Source organism: Drosophila suzukii, chromosome 2R (assembly GCF_043229965.1).
Source record: "Drosophila suzukii chromosome 2R, CBGP_Dsuzu_IsoJpt1.0, whole genome shotgun sequence".
Classification (NCBI taxonomy): Eukaryota; Metazoa; Arthropoda; class Insecta; order Diptera; family Drosophilidae; genus Drosophila; species Drosophila suzukii.
In genome coordinates, this window is record NC_092081.1 from 18852271 (window position 1) to 18871840 (window position 19570).

The following is a 19570-nucleotide window of genomic DNA, read 5'->3' on the forward strand; positions in this document are numbered from 1 at the left end:
AAATCGAAATAAATAAATATCACTAAAACGATTTGCATAAAGTTTGTTTTTCTACTGGCTCACTCAAAAGGTAATTTCAGGCCAATTACGATGGAATCGTTTAAAAGGGAAGCCAACAAATGGATCCCAAAAAGTAACAACAACAGAAAGCCCAATTACATACGAAAACACCGACAAAACTCGACCGAAGCGTTCTTAAATAAATTAAAAATTATTCAAATTTGATTTTTATTGTGCCACGAAGCCTCCACGAACTCCGAATGCCAATCCCAAGCCCACTGCCCCCAGATGACAACGAGGCTCAAATGCAAATTAATATCGCATACTGCGTTTAGATTTTCATTTGGCCACGAAGGGAGAAAAGGAAAAGAGCCAAAAAAAGACCGTCAGAAATGCAAGATAAACGAACAAGAAAAGTTTGAAAACTAATTTTCGCAAAACAATTTTCAGAAGCCGCGTTCCTCTTCCCTTTTCCCCCCTCTTTTCCCACGAGGCAATGGTTTCTTTGGCAATTTGAATCTCAAACTGAATCTGGATGTGGATTCTTTTGCGTTTCTTTCGGGCCCGAAAAATTACACGCTCCGCTGCATTTTGTAACAATAATCGCCGGTGTTTGGCGTCTGACCACGCCTACAGCGCCCCCTTTTCGTAACCCCCCTATGGAAAATTTTGGCGCAGGAATTCACACGCCCCACAACCATGAAAAGCTCCGAAAAAACTTTTCGCATGAAAGTCAACTTTTCGTTTTTCTTCCCTGATTCCCATTTGTTCGCCATCTGAGTTTTCTGTATAATTTGACGCCTGTCGGGAATTGGATTGTGCACCATTTGGTCCCGCGAATCTTTGCCCCTCCACCAGGGTTTTTGCCTAATTTGATTAACACTAATTGGGGTTCATCTAATTGCGGATGGCCAAAGTATCATGTGCCGCAATGGAACAGTTTTCAGACTTCAAATGCGATTTATGACGGAAATTAATTGCGCAAATTATACGAATCTCTCATGAAATACGAGTAATTCAGATGTGAAAAGTTGCACGATTTTGTTGCTATTCAATTTGAAATCTTTGCTTAATTTAATGTAGCTACAAACTTTTCTCGAATATAAACTTTTAAAAGCCATCAGTTTTCTAATAACTAAATATTTTAATTCAACGCGATTTACGGTTATGTATAATTATATAAATAAATCCATGGGATACTTATTTCGTGCTTTTTAGTATTACTAATAATATTTACTGCGGAGTGATTTTTTTTATCATAACCGATAAGAGCTCTATTTTACATTTAATAATATTCGGATACAACACATTATTTAACTTAATTTTTTAGTTATTTCTTCTGGGTTAGAAAATCCTCCACAAAAGTGAAATAAACATTTGTAGCGAACTGCGGCTTCCCATCAAAGTGCCAGTCTAATAGAAGAAGATATTCTCCAGTCGGTAGTTGAACGGGAAATTGAATTGAATAGAAATCAGATAGCATTTGCAAGCCCTAAAAAATGTAAATCAGATTAATAACTTTGATCTTACACCCCAAGTGTGAACTTACCATATAAGGACAAGTGTGGTTTATGGTAGATACATCCTTGATCATATTCCAGATGATCTTGGCAAAGGGTTGGTTTCGCCTTTTCATAAATTCGCAGGCATCGATGGTGTAATCGAAAAGAAACGGTTTATATCCACTGGCCTTTTTCAACATCTTCAAATGAAGGGATATATGATAGGCTGGCTCCATAAACGTGGCATTTATATTCAAGCTAGTCTTGTTTCGAGAATAGGCCTTCAGGCGACAATAATGGACAGCGACCCACGATTTGTTATACGACTTACAGACAGCATTTGTCATTTTTACAGAGGGTGCCTCCTGGAAAAATACAGAGTTTACTTTGAATTTGTTCCATCCTGAACGGAAAAATGTATCCTACACTGCAGATTAGAAAAGCAACTGACACCGAAAGCCCAAAAATAACAAGTCTATAGTCCATGACTATGGGACCAGGCACTAGGTAACGACTGCCCATAAGTACAATAAAATTGGTGAATTTATTGACATGATGACAAAACCAATATTTCGTTAATGACAATGATAATTATATTTTGATTCATTCTTTAATAGATAATTATGGATTATTACCTTAACACCTAAAAAACATCCAGAAAGATTCAAGAACAATTTTCACCTTTGAACTATTTGATAACAAATCAAAAACATTTAATACGAGCGGAATTGAACTCTCTACAGAAGAGGTTTTTTGATGTCGCTTAAGCTTGTTTTTTTTTATGTTTCCCATGACTTTTTTTCTGGTTGAATGATTTTATTTCAATCTTTGCACTGAATATGGTAATGATCATGACATTTTTTGCAGCTTAACATCAATATTGAAATAATATAAATTAAAACAAGTCGAATACTTATACGCTTAATTTCTTTAATTGTGACCTTTCAAGCACTTTTATATTTTTAAGCCTGTTGTGGCATTCTTATTGAAATTCATTTTAAAAATTAGTGGCTTTTAAATGAGAACCTATTTTGCCTCTTTCCGTGAGTTGGTTTTTTTTGTAAATAAATCCTCTTCAAATGTAAAATAAACATTTGTAGCGAACTGTGGTTTACCATCAAATATCCAATCCAGTAAAAGTAAGTATTCTCCAGTTGGTAGACCAACAGGAACATCAATCCGATGGAAATCGCTAACCATTTGTAAGCCCTGCAAATCCATTATATTAAATTGGGGTAAGGACTCTCGAAAGGCAATATTACCACATAAGGACAGGTGTGGTTCACTGTCGAAACATCCTTGATCAGATTCCAGACGATCTTGGCAAAGGGCTGGTGTCGTCTTTTCATAAACTCGCAGGCATCGAAGGTATAATCAAATAAAAACGGCTTATATCCACTGGCCTTCTTCAGCATCTTCATATGAAGGGATATATTATAGGCTGGCTCAATAAACGTGGCATTTACATTCAAGCTAGTCTTGTTTCGAGAAAAGGCCTTCAGGCGGCAATAATGAATAACAACCCACGATTTGTTGTACGACTTACAGACGGCATTTGTCATTTTAGCAAATGGAGCCTCCTAAGAAAAAAAGTATTAAACTATAATATACATAAAAATTCACTCATTTCCTCGTACACTACAGGCTAGAAAAGCCGCAAACAACAATCCTCCAAAAATAACAATCTTGTGATTCATGGCTGAGTACCATTAAAAAACTGTCGAGATACTGACAATTTTGGTTAACATAACATATTGATAATATCGTTAATGTGCCATTAAACGTTAGGAGTTACGCAAACTTTTCAGGAAATATTTAAATAGCTATTATACAAAAAGCAATCAAACGGAAAGTTATACCACAAGGGTGTTCAGTTACCAACTTATACAAAAATGTCCCTATAAAATATTTTGACGGTATTATACATATGTGTTTTCCATTTGTAAAAATAATAATATTTATTGCGCAACAGTGGGTTTTAATTTTATAGAAATACTAAAAACTCTATAGTGTTTTCAATCTAAGCATCCAAGTGATCCTCGACTGAGTACAATCAATCAACCATCCATTTATCGTTTTTTTTTGGAAACACGTATTTTATTAGCAACGCATACTTTGTATATCCTTTGTAATTTTAAAACTTTTAATTTCTTGCAATGATTTTTAAAAAAATTTATAAGGTCATCTCTTTGGAAATGGAACTGAATACCCTTAACAATGTTAATGGCTTTGTGTAATGTTCTTCTAATGCGGTAGGAATTAAATAGTTATTTGGTGAGAACTCAGTAGACTGAGAGTTAAATTATATTCAAATTTGCATACTAACAAATCACACAGCACATTTTTGGGATTACATGTTGCCACAGCCAAAATGAATGTGTGTAAGCCCAAAGAGGTAGGTCCGGATGGACTTTTTGTGAGGAAGCGCTTCACGCGTCATCCGGTGGTGATTTCGGCCAAGAGATTCGCGGCAATCCAGGGACGTTCTCGCCAGGATGAGAAGCATGCCCAGCTGGAGGCCGTTGAGGAGGAGCGAAGGTATAGGCAGTACCTGAAGGACGGCAACGATCTGCTGTGCAGCCTGTTCTCGGATCCCACGGTGCCGAAGGTCAAGAAATCGGCGAGGGCCAAGAACAAAGAGGCCATGGCTGTGGTCAAGGATGTGGACACCAAGTTGGCTGACGAGCGCCTGCGCAAGCAGCGGATCATCCGGGCCAACAATCTATTGGAACAACTGAAACCCGGACCAAGAGCTCTGCACCAGGCCCTGCTCCTGAGCGAGATGATCCACCAGAGGAGCTACAACGAGGCCCTGAACAAGGAGATAGCCGATGCAGCTCGGTCCCAGGAGCAGGCCGATGAGGAGCTGTGTCCTGCCGCTCTGGTGCCCTTTGGCCATGCCACCGAGGAGGAGGAGGTGGCCAGGCAGACGGCCAAGAACCAGGAGCATGCCCAGCTCATGCGGGAGGACATTAAGCAGCGGGAGAAGATCAGGGAGGCCGAGCGGGAGCAGAGGATCTTCGAGGTGCAGGTGGATCGGGCGCAGTACAAGTGCCTGCAGGACAAGGAGGAAAAGGCTCTGAAGGAGAAGAAGGCCCGCAAGATCGCCTTCTACCGCAAGGCCCATCGGGATTCCATCCAGGAGAAGGCCGAGATTGCTGAGCGTGAGTATACTGATAAAAATTATGATTAATTATGATTAATTCTTAACGATCTTATTTTTTGATGGACAATTTCCGTTTAAAATTTTTCTGTTCACAAAAGGATATCTTGTTCTACCGCTAATAATTTGTTGAATGTCTTTATAGAATTTACTAACCAAAAATCATGTAATTGAGGTTTAAAAACGGACCAAACATAGTTTGTCCCACTTTGCCATCCTCCATCTCAGAATCCTTGTTTATTAAAGCATTCTCTTGAATGCAACATCAAAACCAATAAGATTCTTGAGCATCTAGTAAGCTGAAAAACAAAATTTGTGATTATATATCACTTAAATCTTTTTTTATTTTCACAATTTTAACAATCTTTTATAAATATCAACGAAATATTAATCTCCCACAGATGAAAGGATCTGTGACGCCATCGACGACCGGCGCAACTGCGTCTATATCGTGGCCAGTCGCAACCTGAACACCCGCTACGGAAGCCATGTGAAGCAGCTGCGGCAGAAGCGGCAAGAGGAAAGGGAGGAGCAGGCGCTCCGCGTCAGCCAGGTGCAAAAGGTGATGCAGAAGAAGCTGGAGGAGCGGCAGGAGCAGGCGGAAGATCGCCATGCCTTCGAGACGCAGGTGGACGAGAACCGCCGGCAGTGCGAACTGCAGATGCTTGCCAAGGAGCGCCGGGCCTACCAGCTGAAGGAGAGGGAACAGGATGCCGAGAAGCTGCGCCGGGAGAGGGAACTGCAGCGTTTCCATGTGGCACGGCGCCTCAAGAACGCCGAGGCGAATCGGTACTTCGAGGCCTCCCAGAAGCGGAAGAGGGACAAGGTCAAGGAGGATCTGCGCAACGTGCTCTTTGGCCAGCGGGAGGAGTTCCTCGAGAAGAGGCGCGCCGAGCTGATGAACCTGGCCGCCTGCAACGAGGATCCTTACCTGGAGGACGACAAGAAGTTCTTCGAGCAGGCGGTCCAGATCATGGAGGAATCCCGCAAGGTGGGACGACCCCTGTATCCCATCGCCACCGCCGTGGAGCGCTACGAGCGGCAGAACCAGCTGGACATGCGACCCGAGGGCAGGATTGTGAAGAGGAGCCGCCTAAGGGACTACTGCTGGCCGGGATTCTACTCGAAGGCAGAGCTGGCCTACCGGAAGTACGAGCAGCGGGAGATGTGCCGCGAGGAGCAGGTGGCCGACCGGCATCAGATCTACTGCAACTCGGTGAAGATCAAGAAGCTGGCGGAGGTGGAGAAGCCCTATTCACCCTGTGTGGCCTCCTGTCCCATCAATTGCTTCCATCGCCGGGGGATGCCCGCGACGGACAGCCAGGATTCCTTTGACTACGACCGCCATGTTTGCTATACGGATCCCCCAACGGTGGGCGCTTGTCCCATTCCCATGCAGGTGATCCACAACGATCCACTGGATAACCAGAGGAAGATCAGCCAGCAGTCCATGAAGCTGCCACCCATGCCAAAGGATTTAGCCAAGAGGGAACGACCATCCTTTCGAAGTGTTGCCAGAGAGGTAATGAGTGCTCATAACCAACCGGAACCAGCTCCCTCCGCCAAGGAGTCAAAAATTAGCTTGAGGGGTGCACCTCCACCTGCAAGTCCAGTGACCAAACCATCTAAGACCACTCCACCTGAAACCAAAACTCCTCCTGAACCTCCTCTGCCTAAGTCCCAGCCTCCAGTGAGGCCCAGAGTGAAAAGGGGTTCTAAGAGGGCTAGTTCCGTGGTGAAACCCCCACCAACTGGTAATGATAGGCCAGCACCCGTACCCAATCCCACGGGAACCTGGGGATCTGGATCCCTGCAGCCAGCTGCCAAGAAGAAATCCAAGTAATCAAGATATATTCATTTTATTTTAACAAAATTTACGTTTCCAGAACTTATTGTTGTCCGTTCGCTTAAGATAAATATAGAAAAAAAAGGAAGCTGCTTCGTATAGAGACAGACAGTCAAGGAAATGATGATAATGCCAAGAAAGATTCCAAATAACCAAGAATCTTTGACTTGATTTTACCAAATTTATCGTTTCAAGAACCAATTTGGTGAATGCCTAAGACAAACATAGAAAACAATAAGGCAGCTTCATCGAATAGACACATAAAGTTAAGAAAATGAAGGTAATGCCAAGAAAGAATCAAAAAACCAAAGAATCTTTGACTTGATTTGCCAAAATCTACGGTTCAAGAATTTATTTGTTGTCCATTCGCCTAAGACAAACATAGAAAACAAAAAGGCAGCTTCATCGTATAGAGGCTGACAGTCAAGGAAGTGACGTTAATGGTTTTTTAAAAGCACTTAAAGTTGGCGCACAAGGACTTGACTTCCCCTTGGCCAGTTTTCCATTTCTATTTGCACTTTTCCTTTGCGAACCCTTTCCCGGGACACTTTCCACTTGACATTACGCGCTTTGTTTAGCCCAGAGTCCCCGGCGCAGAGTGGCCAGCTTCATAAATTCCAATTAATGCGTGGCCAAAGTTATTGGGTTACCAGATCCTCCTCCATCTCCATCTCCATCTCCATCTTCATCAATTTGCGACACTGAGTGACATCCTTTTTTGTTTTCATTTAGCTTATTACCGGTCAGACATGTCCCGTAACTTAATTTGAACTGCTAACCAGGCTGACGAACCCCGGGAAACCAAAGCTCCTACGGCCAATCTCATCAGGATAATTACGGGGGTCCCCTTTCTGGAGCAGCTCAGCCATCCGTTGCCGGTTCCATCCTGTCCCAATGGGTTAATCAGCCGGCGCTTAGGAGCCCAGTCGACCGCTCAGCTCCAAATTAACGGAACCGGCCTTTCTTCCTCTCCTTTGGCAAGTTTTAAAAAAGTTGCCGCCTGCCAAAGTTAACCAATTTAGTGCCATTAACCATAAATTGCTGAATCGCTTAGTCGCCCGGTTCTGGGTTCATCGTAGAAAGCCCAACAATTACTTCAACTGCTTAAAAGTGCGGATGAAAAGTAGAGCTAAAAGATAATGAAGCATTAACATTTTGAATTTGGGCTGCTTGGAACAATGGATTTTAATTTGAATGGGCATCGGAACTGGGGAGTACAGGCCCATTTTATAAAGTTAGTAATAGTAAAAAAAAAAGAGAAAGGTTTATGGTAACTTACAGATTGTAAGCTCATCTTCCTATAAAAAACTTTTGTATTTATTATTAATTTTAAATTTTATTAAAATCCAAGCACAACAAGTATTAAACATATATCTATAGAGCTAGTCAAGATATTAACACGATAACTTTAAATCTTACAACTAATACCACAATGACTTAAAGCTCTCTATATAAATTGTAATTGTTTAATAATTTCAATGTTTGGTTTTTAATATTTTTGCAATTTAAAAATTTAGTAAGAAAACTATTTTAAGTTTAGCAAGAAAAATCAACCTATTGTTTATAAAATATAAGGGACATTATTTCACAACCGAATTTCTGAATAACTGCGTTTAAAGTGAAGTTCATTTTTGTATTTATTAATTTGAATATATAAATGTAACCCTTTTTAGACAAATATCTCAATCGTTAGCAAATAAATGGAAATGAAAATGAAACAAGTTAAAAGATTTTACAGCCGGAAATGGGGGATTAAATATGAATAAATGTACCTTTGTTAAGTTGAGACCCACAGATAAATGCAAAACACAACAGTAAGGGTGAAAAACTAATCCCCAAATGTTATTGTTTATATTCTATTCCACAGCGGATTAAATTCGTACTAACATTTCCCTTGAATCATTCATAAAACTGAAATTGTAAGGGCCTCGTTGGAATTGTATTTATTGTTTGTCCAGCGAAGGGAGTCCAAAAATATTTTGGAAAGCCGGCACACAATAATATTTCCGTGGTAAGCTTTTGCGGAACTCGGAAAAACAAGTTTCAGAAAACTGAGTGGTGGCTGGGTGGATGGACATCCATTCCATATAGAAACGGCACAGCCTGCAGCGATACAATCAAATATTCGACCAGTCTTGAAAACACAGTTGGCAAAAGAATAGAGACGCCAGCTTGGAGCGGAGTTTCCAATCGAATGCAAGTACTTTGTTTACTAGAACAGCATACGGATTTGTTTATCCACCCAGGACTAACGTGAATCCCCTACGAAATTGTATAAATATATAAAAAAATAGAGTGGTATTGCTATATTTCGGTGTGGTTCGGTTAAATGCCATGAATAAATGATGCCGAGCAATGGACCAACAGGTGGCCAAGGAGCCACAAAGGAAATGCCAGGGAGAAGCCATCCGCAGACAACAAGCAAAAACACATTGCCGGCTCAATTGTAATGTAAAACAAAACGTTCACTTCCCTTTGAAAGGCACTCTCCCGTACACTTTCTCCAGTTTTTCACCCGCCATACTCATTATACGGTCTGCCAGTTTAAAACTCAATAAAAGCTGCAGTATGAAAGATTACTTAATGAAATTAAGTGTGAAAAGTGCCAGAACTGAGAGAAGGCGAAAGGCAGAAAAGTAGAAAAGGAGAAAAGGCACAATTCGCCACTCGACGGGGAAAATGCGTCGAGTGGCGCGGAAACTGAAAACTGAAAAGCGCCAGGGCGGCAGTAAATAATAATAAAGGCATGACTTATTGGGGATGCCAGTGGAAACAGAAACTGGAGCCGACTCCTTTTGCCAGGACCCGCAGGTCTCCAGGAATCGTAGGAATCGCAGGACGCCCCAGCTCAGCTCAGAGTAATTCCCATTATCGGCTTAGCAGGTTGTGCTGCAAGTGGATTTTGATTGCGCAATCCAGTGAACACAAGACTCAAGATAAAGTATTATATTACTTTTATCTCTTAGAATACTCTTAATCCTTATAGGGCATTTATCTTTAGAAACAAATCTTGAAAAAACAATTAGATAATCGAATCCAAGGGAATGTTGTTCCTAAAAAAACACGACAGCTTGTTATAATATCGGCTTAATAAGTAAAACATTTCTTTTTTCAGTTTGATTGATTTTTATGTATTTTGATTACAAGAGTAAAAAATATTTTCTATTCAATATATTCGTTATTAGTTCGAACTTATTTCTGAATACTTTCTCCCAGTGCAAACTATTTAATCCTAAGCGGATGAGAAGGCTGCTTAAAGTTGCCCTAGTCTCGAAACACCCAGATGATTACCCCTATAAATGAAAAGGACTCTTCATTTTGCTACGTGTTTAATCATTCCAAGTGCTTGATATGGCCATAGCTTTAAAGGATCTGTTTGTGTTCAGTGTAGAGAGTGAGTGTAAATATAAGTGTAGAATACCTGGCCATATCAACGCACTAATAAGGAATCCGTTTAATTGCAACAACAAGACATCAGACCAACATTTGTGCTTTCCCTGGGTTAAAAGTAAGAGTTAAACCTGCATTCCCTTCAAAGAGGGTCGTAAAAAATTTATGGTGGCATCTGATTGGTTGAGGATAAGAAAGTGGACTGGCTGGTGGAGGATCCTTGAATCTTGGGCATCTGCTCAGGTGATCCCGGTGGAACCAGGGCATTCCTATGGAGATGGAAGCCAAACAGACTGAAAAAATGGGACTATAAGTATAATCTGTGATTTAAAGATATAATAACTACTCACCGGGGCACGTACTTCTCCTGGGGAGGAGAAGGCATCATGGCCGGCAGCTGCATGAAGAACATGTGCGGAAAGCTGGTCCCAAACATGGCTCCATCGAGCAGTCCACAACGAGATCTGGGCTGAAAGATGTCGTTGCATCGCGGACAGTAGATCTTCACATAGGACTGGTTCCACTGATCGGAGAGGCCAACGGGCAGGGTCCTCTGACCCTTGCAGTAGACCTTCGGACAGGATCCGAAGTCACCCCTCTCGTACTTTAGACACATATCCGCCACACCGCCCGTCGATAGAATATATCTGGCGTGGATCATGCCGTACAGCTGCTCCGCATCCGCCGTATACACCTCGTTGTTCCATCTATGTTTGTCGTACTCCGGTTCCAAAACCAAATCCATGGTATGGGTTTGGAACTCCAGACCAATCAAGTTGAACTTATCCTCTATGAAGTCAGTGGGCACGCGGCAGATGAAGCCGTTGCCCTTGACCTCAAGGAACCAGCTGATCCAGCTGTAATCACCCAGCGAGTCGACGGTCTTACTAAGGGCCGTAATGGGATATAAACTTTAAAATTATTATACAAAAAAGATTACTTACTTGTACGACATGTCGGAAAGGCGCTTGTAAAAAAAGTGAACTAAGCGAGTCCAGTATGATGTGACATCTAATGTCCAGGCCTGCTGTGACATGTTCAACTACATTACGAGGGCTACTATTCTTAGCTCTTTTAAAACAGATCTGTCGGTTCTTAAAAATCTACCAGTAATAACGCAATTTAACCTACACTTTCCATAAATTAAACCTTTAACCTGTTTTCTTATTAAGATGCACTTTACACAGCATGGAAATGGTCTCAAAAAGCTAACATTGAATTTACACTGATAAAAAATGGAAAAGTGGAATTAAGTTCTAAAATTCAAATTTGGTATTGAAAGTATAAGTTAAATATCTATACCATTATATATATATATAACAAATATAAGCATCAAGGCTGAAAATATTATTTTAATGATTCTTACTTGAAAGACTTATTATGTCAACAAAAAGCTTTCGTACTAAAGTCAAAGTTTTTAGAGTAATTTTTCTCAAATTTAAAATTAACAAATTGGGTAAGGGATGAAAATCATAGCGAAAAATATTTATCAAAGCACACAGTCTTCAAAAAGACTTCCAAACTAAAACAATGTTATACAACACATCAAAAATAATAGTGTGCTTAGAAAAAGCTGTCACTTTGACGTTGCCTGTCAGTGGTAGTTTATACAGAAAATTATATAACCAAAAATTAATTTAGAAAACATCCACCATGTCGGCAGTAAGTCTCCTGAATCCCAAGGCCGAAATTGCGCGGGCTGCCCAGGCCCTCGGGATAAATATAGCTGGGGCAATGGGTCTGCAGAAACTGATGGCCTCCAATCTGGGTCCAAAGGGTACCACCAAGATGCTTGTCTCCCCAGCTGGCGACATCAAGATCACCAAGGATGGCAATGTGCTGCTCCACGAGATGAACATCCGCCATCCCACGGCGAACATGATTGCCAGAGCGAGCACTGCCCAAGATGATTCCCTAGGAGACGGCACTACGACCACGGTGCTCCTGATTGGTGAGCTCCTGAAGCAGGCCGAGTTGCTCATCGCAGAGGGACTGCATCCTCGTATCTTAGTGGAGGGTATCATGCTGGCCAAGGACCGTTCCATGAAGGTACTCCAATCGCTCAGGATTCCTAATGGATTGAAAAGGGAAGACCTGATTCCGGTGGCCAGAACCAGTTTGAGGAGCAAGTTGGATCCTGGCCTGGCTGACATGCTCACGGATATATGCGTAAATGCCATCCTGGCTATTAGAGGTGATGGAAGTGACATCCTGGATCTCAACATGATTGAACTCATGGAAATGTTGCAGCACACGGCCTTAGAAACCCAGCTCATAGAGGGTTTAGTTCTGGATCACGGTGGACGCCATGTGAATATGCCAAAAAGCCTTCAGGATGCCTACATCCTGATATGCAATGTATCCCTGGAACTCGAGAAAACCTCGGTGAACTCGGGGTTTTGCTATAAAAGCGCCGAGGAGCTGGGAAAATGTGTCACCGAGGAACACCGCTTTATCGATCTGCGTCTGGACAAGATTATAGAACTAAAGAATCGAGTTTGTAAGGACAGCCAAAAGGGATTTGTGGTCATCAACCAAAAGGGCATCGATGTGCCTTCTCTTGAAGCTTTGGCTAAAGAGGGGATCCTTGGATTGAGGCGAGCCAAAAGCAGGAACATGGAGCGTTTGGTCAGAGCCTGTGGCGGAGAGGCCTTGAATTCTCTGGAGGATTTGCAGGAGGAGCACTTGGGATTCGCCGCCTCAGTTCGTGAGGAGCAGCTTGGCGAGACGAAGTACACCTTTGTGGAGCACTGCCGGAATCCCACGTCCGTTACGATCTTGATTCGCGGACAAGCTCGTCATCAGATCTCCGCCATCAAAGACGCTATTCGGGATGGTCTTCATGCCATTCGAAATGCCATCCAGGATTCCTGTGTGGTTCCAGGAGCTGGAGCCTTCGAAATGAGAGCTCACCAGGAACTCTTGGAGTTCAAGAACTCCATTAAGGGAAAGGCCCAGTTGGGAGTTCAACTTTTTGCCGAGGCCTTGTTGGTAATACCCAAAACCCTGGCCACAAACAGTGGATTTGATGTCCAGGACACCAATGTCAAGCTAATAGAAGCCCAGCGGGAGGCGAAAGAATCTCCTGTAGGACTCGACCTGGCCAGTGGAGAACCCATGGATCCCACATCCAGCGGCATTGTGGACAACTTCTGCGTCCTGCGGCAGATCCTGGAATCCTGCTCCATTATTGCAGGCAATCTTTTGCTCACCGATGAAATAATGCAAGCCGGAATGACCTCTCTGAAGGGTTAAATGCAGAGAATACCTCAATAAAAGCTCATACCTTTAATCCCTAAAGCCCTCTTTTGAATAAAGCACTTGAATTTAGAAAGAAGTTGGGAGGGGATAACTTTTGACTTTGAATATGATAGTCTGGGGAACGAAAAGTGTAGGAGGTACCGGAAATCCTAAATGCAACTCACCGTAAAAAAAATTTATATTAAAATTTTTCAAATTTTAAAAGATTTTAAAACTTTTTTTTTAGGTCATTTGAATTTTAGAAACTTTTAAGAATGATTCATAAATATGATATAAACGCAATACCTTTGGGAAAATTATTGAATTGAGAAACATATTTTATTTATTGTAAGATTTACTGAATTTTGATGAAATTTTTATACTTTCTTAAAGGCTAGGTCCCATTTTTTAGATATCCAATGATTGTAAATACTTTTATTAATATATAGTATATAAGTACTGAATAAACTTAAAATTGTCTAAAAAGAGTACACCAGCCTTTTAACTGAAATTCCAAAGCTATAGCATCTTTTAAAATCCCTTTACCAACTAGAAATATATCAAACGAAATGACGTTTGCTCTGAAATCAAAGGCAAATTAAATAAAATCATTTTTTCTGCACGTGTGCGCTCGCTTGTCTTATTTTTTGTACTACAAATTCAATTCCCATTTTCACTTAAAACTTTTTAACTTGGTTGGCCTGAAAAGAGCGGACGCTCCATCTCGTCCGAGATATAAAGTAAACAAATACGCCCTCGAGACAAATTAAGTGATTTGGCCGTCCTTTACACATTTTTCCTGCTGATTACTTTTCCCCAACTCCCAGGCCGAAATTGAATCGTCCAGATGAGGAGGAAAAAAGAAAAGACTGGTTAACATTTGATTGGTCATGAAAGTGCGAGGAATCCGCCCTGCGGCCATGTCCAGAATCAGGGAACGCGTTTCAGCCTGCTGGCCTCCGCCTCGGCCTCCAGTTCCGAGCGCACGGTCCGCACCAGATCGACCAGCACTTTGCGATCAATCATACGCAGTGGCTGCCGGAACTTCAGGACCGCCACATCCATTTGACTGGCCGTCAGCGAGGACACACCGACCAGGGTGCGGACTATGTGCTTGATGGCCGTGGGCTCGTCGGCGGAGGCCAGAATCTCCTCCGCATGCTTTTCCATATAGTCGCGAACGGGCTGGCTGGAGCGACCGGTGGTATTGGCCCTCCATTCGTAGTAAATGCCCGAGGGCTCCGTTTGGAACAGGTGCGGAGTGCCGTCCTCGTCGAAGCCGCCAACCAAACAGGACAATCCGAAAGGACGCCTTCCATTGCTCTGCGTGTAGTTCTGCTTCAGCTGCGCTATGTAGCTGCAAAATGGGAAATGGAAAGAGGAAAAGGATAAACAGAGTATCTAATCACCCTGCGGCCTGCACTGAAAGAAACACTATATAAAATCATTTAAGAACATCGATATTCCTTAGGTTAACCCTTTAAAATCATTTTAAAAGTACGCCTAAAAGTAGGCAGCAAAAGAACATTAGGTACTTTTTTTGCTGCATACTTTTAGTCACTGTTTCAAGTGATTTTTAAACTATTGAGATTTCTTGGGTACTGGTATTATTTACTTTTTCAGTACAGTCAAAATAGACTATACCTTTTACGTTAAAAAAAAATATATTTAAATATTTTCTCAAATCAAAAAAGAAGTCTAAAAGTATTTAACAGTCTGTCTTTAGGAGTGGACACCTTTCGAAATACGAATTGCATTCTTTTTCACATTAGTGATCTTAAAACTCTTGCGTATCCTGAGTTATTGAGCTATTTTTTTTCAGATTAATACTGTTCTATGTTTTTTCCAAGCCAAAAACCCTTAAAAACCCTTTTTCCTCACCGTGTTATGTATTCCACGGTCACTGGCTTCTCGAAATTCAGGCGGTGACTCTGGGACTCCATTTGGGCGCGGCTTACCAGGATCCGTGCATCCGCCGTGAGCCCCGAAAAAGTCAACGCCACGTGGTCGTCGAGCATGCAAATCTTGCGCACCATTCGCTCCTCCTGCAATTCGCCCACGGACCTCTTCTCCACGCCGAGCACTATGGCGTTGTTGGTGCGGAGACCCACCTTCCGTTGGGTTCCGTTTCCGGTTCCGCCGATTAAATAACGGTTAATGCCAGATTTCAAGGACTTACCACAGTGGATCCCCTTCGAACTGCCTCCTGGGCATATTCCACTTGCAGAAGATGGCCATCGGGTGAGTATATGGTCACCGCCCGATCATACCGCTCAGCCATTTAACTTAAAGTTGATATGGAATAATAGTTGGGTAAAATATTTGTGTATGTTGTTTTCAAGGTGGAAATTTTTAACTGACAAAAATAGCATAGAGACATGTACTATTATTATTTTTAGGCGTCTGCTACATTCCATTTTTCTATTAGCAATATAAACATTAAACTAATATTATTTTAAAATATTACCTTTTCCTGCGCTGTAATACTATTGCGATTTTTTTTCTTAAAGCCATTTTGCATAAATACATAAATTACAGACCTAATAAAAAATGTATTTTAAAATTTTTAATTGTATAATCCATACCCGTCAATTTAAAAGTTTATTATTTCGTACTTTTTCATGTGGTTTTTTATTCAAAACCTATTTGTATTCAAATTTATTTTTAAACAGCTTTTAATGTATTTATTTTCAATTACAATTTTCACTTGGCATTCAAGCAATTAAATCACTATAAAATACAACAAATAATCAAATTAGCGGCAATAAAGGTAAATCTGCATAATCCATGCCATAAGCGAATTAACAATTACCACTTTAATCAGATTATTGATGTGCCAACTAAATGGGGCAATTACAATAAAACAGTTTTGCCTGTATTTTGTGAAAATTTCAATTTGTATGCCAACCTTAAACACCTGAACCTACTTAAAGAGGTCCTGAGTCGCCGTTAAACAAAATCTACGAAGGTCCTGTGGCTGAAATGCTGACAACAAAATCACAAAGTGCAACAAAAGCGCAAATCTCTGGCCAATGTAATCGTAATCGAAACAGCTTCATTTTGCTAATGTGCTTAGCCGACCGGGAAAAGCCTCGACTTTTCCGAGGCAGTCCTTTTGCGACTTTTCCGAGGAGTCCGAACCGAAGTCGGAGTCCTGATGCGGTGCTTAGTATGCCGGCATCGCACAGTCTGCCATAAATTTATATTTAACATTTTATGACAACCGTGTTCCCAGGGAGAAGGGGACACACAACTTCAGCACTGGGGATCGGGGGACATCCTGGAGGTGTGGCGCATACTCACCAGGATTAAACACGTGCCAGCCAGAAATAGCCAATCCCCAAAACAAACGTTTAGCAAAAGTGCGGCTGGTGAATAAATAAATTAAACGAAACTGCAAACAAAACGACCTGCAAATAGAAGCACAAAAATGCAATCATTTTCCCAATTTGCACACGTTTTTCGCCCATCCAAAGGTTTGCAGTTCTGCAAATATATATTTTATGCATTGATGGCAACGCTTTTTATTTTTGCATTTTATTATTTTATTGGCATAGCCGCGGGTCAGGCGCTAAATGAATTAATAAAGACATTTATCAAAATTGACAATCAAAATGCATTACCCGGCCGCAGAATTTAGAAATACCATGATTTGTGTTTTCTAAAGTTTACGAGTTAACTGTGAAATCGTGGCCAATCTCAGAACTCATAAAAAAATACACAAATATGAAGAAAAAAAATAAAAATATGTATTTATAAGAGCTAAAGTTTTTTTTTCTGCTTAGTAATTTTTAAAAAATTCTTTCTCTTGACCAAAATATTTTGGCTTTAAAAATCACTTTAACATGTGTCCAAATCCTTAGGCCTTTTGCATTCAATTCATATAGTTTCATGCTTCTAAACACCTTTGTTATCATTTTTAAAACCCTTTAGTTTTTATTATAATTGAACAACTTGAAAAGACATAGTGAATGAAATGTTTTTCAATAACAGAACACACACTTTTCATGTCCAAAGACCCCCATCAACAGTTAAGTCCTTGTTAAACTTGTTAATTAAATAAGAATTTTCGATGCTAAGAGCATGGCTTCATTAGCACTCGGCACTCGGCGGAAAAGGAATGTTTTGGCTGGGGGCGATGTGGGAAAATTAAGTATACGCCGTGTTTTCGGTGCGTGCCCCTGCCGTTTGGCATTTGATTAAGCACTTTTACCCCATAAATAGTGAGCATTGCCAATCGAAGAGCAGGCAATTGCCCTTGAGACAATCGAGCAGTGGAATGGGATTCGTTTTCGGGGAAATGGTGGAAAGGCGGAAAAGCGGGAAAGCAGACAAGACAGCCACATAAAGCGAGGCAGCAACAACATGTGCTTAAAACAGCAGAAACTTTGGCGTGGAAAACCGAGGGAACTTGCCACGATTTGTTTGCTCCCAGCTTAATTTGTAGCATCAAATGGTGTTGATTGTTGTTTTTCTTGCCCCTAACCCAAACCCCCGAAAACCCACTTAAATCCCCCCCGCTTTCCGCAAAGCGAAACTAAAGACCCAATAAAAGTTGAGGACGCTGTTGTGGATAAACAAGGTTTGGAGCACAGTTTCAAGTGCTTCCATTGTTCTCAAAGTCCCACGCCGATGTGTGGAAATTAATGACGAGCGATTTGAACACGACGGGATTGGGATTGGGATTGGGATTGGGATCGAGATGGTATGCAATGGTATGGCAGTTCTGACGATGGAAATGTGTTTACATGGTGAAAATGTTGGCAGTCCTCGATTGCCTGTGGCATACGAAACAAAAAAAAACATATTTCAGCAACTTGTCAATTAATCATTGTGAAGCTGCCGACTTGTTTCTGAAATTATTGAATTTATTGCGTTAAATCATTTCTCTATTTATTCGCCTTATCACCCAATGTTTTCTTCATTGTTTATTTATGCACAAAGAGTATGGTATACTAAAAAAAAATTTGTTCTCAATAAAAAAAAATTTTGACAGAAAAAAAAATTTGGTTTTATTTAATTTAGAAAAGTTGGTTTTAATTAAATTACATTTTTTCGAAATATTTACTCAATTCACTTATTCAAAATTGTTAGCAAAAATCAGAAAGGCTTTCACTATATCCTTTTTAAAAATCGAACATGGTTGTTGAAATAATATCTAAATTACATAATTTTGTTATTACTATTGTTATTATTATTTTTTTTTTTTTTTAGCCCTATAAGCTTTTATATCTTAAATTAAAAGCAGATGAATTTATTTTCATTTTTTCATTTATGGAATTTATGATTTATCTATGAGTTTCTGCCCATATTTATTGAATACAAATATTATCTTTTTAAATATTTAAGCAGGAATACTTTTTAAAGTATCTTCCATATATTAAATACTTTTTAGTGCAGCTGTGGTCTTTGTATACATTTTAACCGCCCCTTCAATCTCGGCCATTTAATCAGTTTGTATTTGTATCTCTTCCCCCCTCCCCCCTATCAAAGAGGCGGCAAATGTGTATATTTGTTTGGTTGAACAGGACAAGCTGACGCTGGCAAAATGCAAATGACCTTTGACCATTGACGGCAGACTGCTCCCGAGTGGAGGGGTCGGTCGAGGTGGGCTATTTCCAAGGCAAACTAGAGGCTTCTGGCTGCCACGACTCTAGCTCTATCTCTATATTACGTATACGTAAGCCTGCGTGTGTCCCGGCTAAGTAAACACCGGGAAGGAATGGTGAGAGGGGTGCACCTGGTGTTTCAAACGGGGCGCCCAGACATTCACCTGAGCCCTTTTTAATAAACTCAGCAATGCACACGCCATTGTTGACTTAGTCCTTTCGCAGCTCCAACCTCCTGCGGATCCAACTCCTGCGAATCCATCTGTAGATGGAGATGTTGTGAGTGCCCGGCCCCAAAGTGCCATTTTGAGTCAACGAACTTTGGCTTGGCCAACAGTATCCGCCACTCAGTTGTCGGTTATAAGGTCGTTTGGCGATGTTCCTCTTGAACTTGGCGGACAAAGATGATTTTGCCATTACTCCAAAATTTGTTCAATCCCCGGGGAAAAAGCATTCTTAACCATGTAATATCTGAGATGGAAAAAGGACAAAATCGACTATCAGATACCTGTTACTCAGTTATACAATTTAAGAACAAATATACCTTCGACTAGAGGCGAAGAAACATCAATATGTTCTCTCTTTAGATGAGTAACGTATGAGTAGCTGATAGTCGACGTCATCTAAAAGACCAAAACAGAGATAGGGAAACCTGGCTTTCAGGAGATTATTTCGACAAAGTGTAGTATATTTATTTTTTTTTTTTTGCTTTTGATGTTTAAACATATATATTAAGTACATCAATATAAATTTGCTCGGTGAGAGACTAATTCCAAGACTACAGACCCCGCCCTCTAAACATCCTTAAATAAAAGAAAAC

General features: G+C 40.9%; 4 protein-coding genes and 1 pseudogene across 4 annotated transcripts; 2 read left to right on the plus strand and 3 right to left on the minus strand.

Annotated features, from left to right (window-relative positions):
* Positions 1 to 2455: 2455 nt before the first annotated feature.
* Positions 2456 to 3199, minus strand: LOC108008213 (uncharacterized). Its single transcript, XM_017072002.3, has 3 exons — positions 3140 to 3199; positions 2765 to 3082; positions 2456 to 2711 (listed from the first exon to the last, which is right to left on the minus strand). Exons 1-3 carry the CDS (start codon positions 3197 to 3199, stop codon positions 2529 to 2531), a joined length of 561 nt encoding a protein of 186 aa, XP_016927491.2. The 3' UTR covers positions 2456 to 2528.
* A 588-nt stretch (positions 3200 to 3787) lies between these two features.
* Positions 3788 to 6599, plus strand: Crtp (Caldesmon-related protein). Its single transcript, XM_017072475.4, has 2 exons — positions 3788 to 4666; positions 5067 to 6599. Exons 1-2 carry the CDS (start codon positions 3874 to 3876, stop codon positions 6506 to 6508), a joined length of 2235 nt encoding a protein of 744 aa, XP_016927964.2. The 5' UTR covers positions 3788 to 3873; the 3' UTR covers positions 6509 to 6599.
* A 3228-nt stretch (positions 6600 to 9827) lies between these two features.
* On the minus strand, positions 9828 to 10960 carry Ssl (Suppressor of Stellate-like). The gene is made up of 3 exons (XM_017072629.4): positions 10846 to 10960; positions 10252 to 10788; positions 9828 to 10194 (listed from the first exon to the last, which is right to left on the minus strand). The coding sequence occupies exons 1-3, from the start codon at positions 10935 to 10937 to the stop codon at positions 10065 to 10067; spliced, it is 759 nt and encodes a 252-aa protein (XP_016928118.3). The 5' UTR covers positions 10938 to 10960; the 3' UTR covers positions 9828 to 10064.
* A 513-nt stretch (positions 10961 to 11473) lies between these two features.
* On the plus strand, positions 11474 to 13201 carry LOC108008723 (T-complex protein 1 subunit zeta pseudogene; annotated as a pseudogene).
* A 540-nt stretch (positions 13202 to 13741) lies between these two features.
* Positions 13742 to 15494, minus strand: Prosalpha4T2 (Proteasome alpha4 subunit, Testis-specific 2). The gene is made up of 3 exons (XM_017072619.3): positions 15321 to 15494; positions 15023 to 15252; positions 13742 to 14498 (listed from the first exon to the last, which is right to left on the minus strand). The coding sequence occupies exons 1-3, from the start codon at positions 15420 to 15422 to the stop codon at positions 14072 to 14074; spliced, it is 759 nt and encodes a 252-aa protein (XP_016928108.1). The 5' UTR covers positions 15423 to 15494; the 3' UTR covers positions 13742 to 14071.
* Positions 15495 to 19570: the final 4076 nt, after the last annotated feature.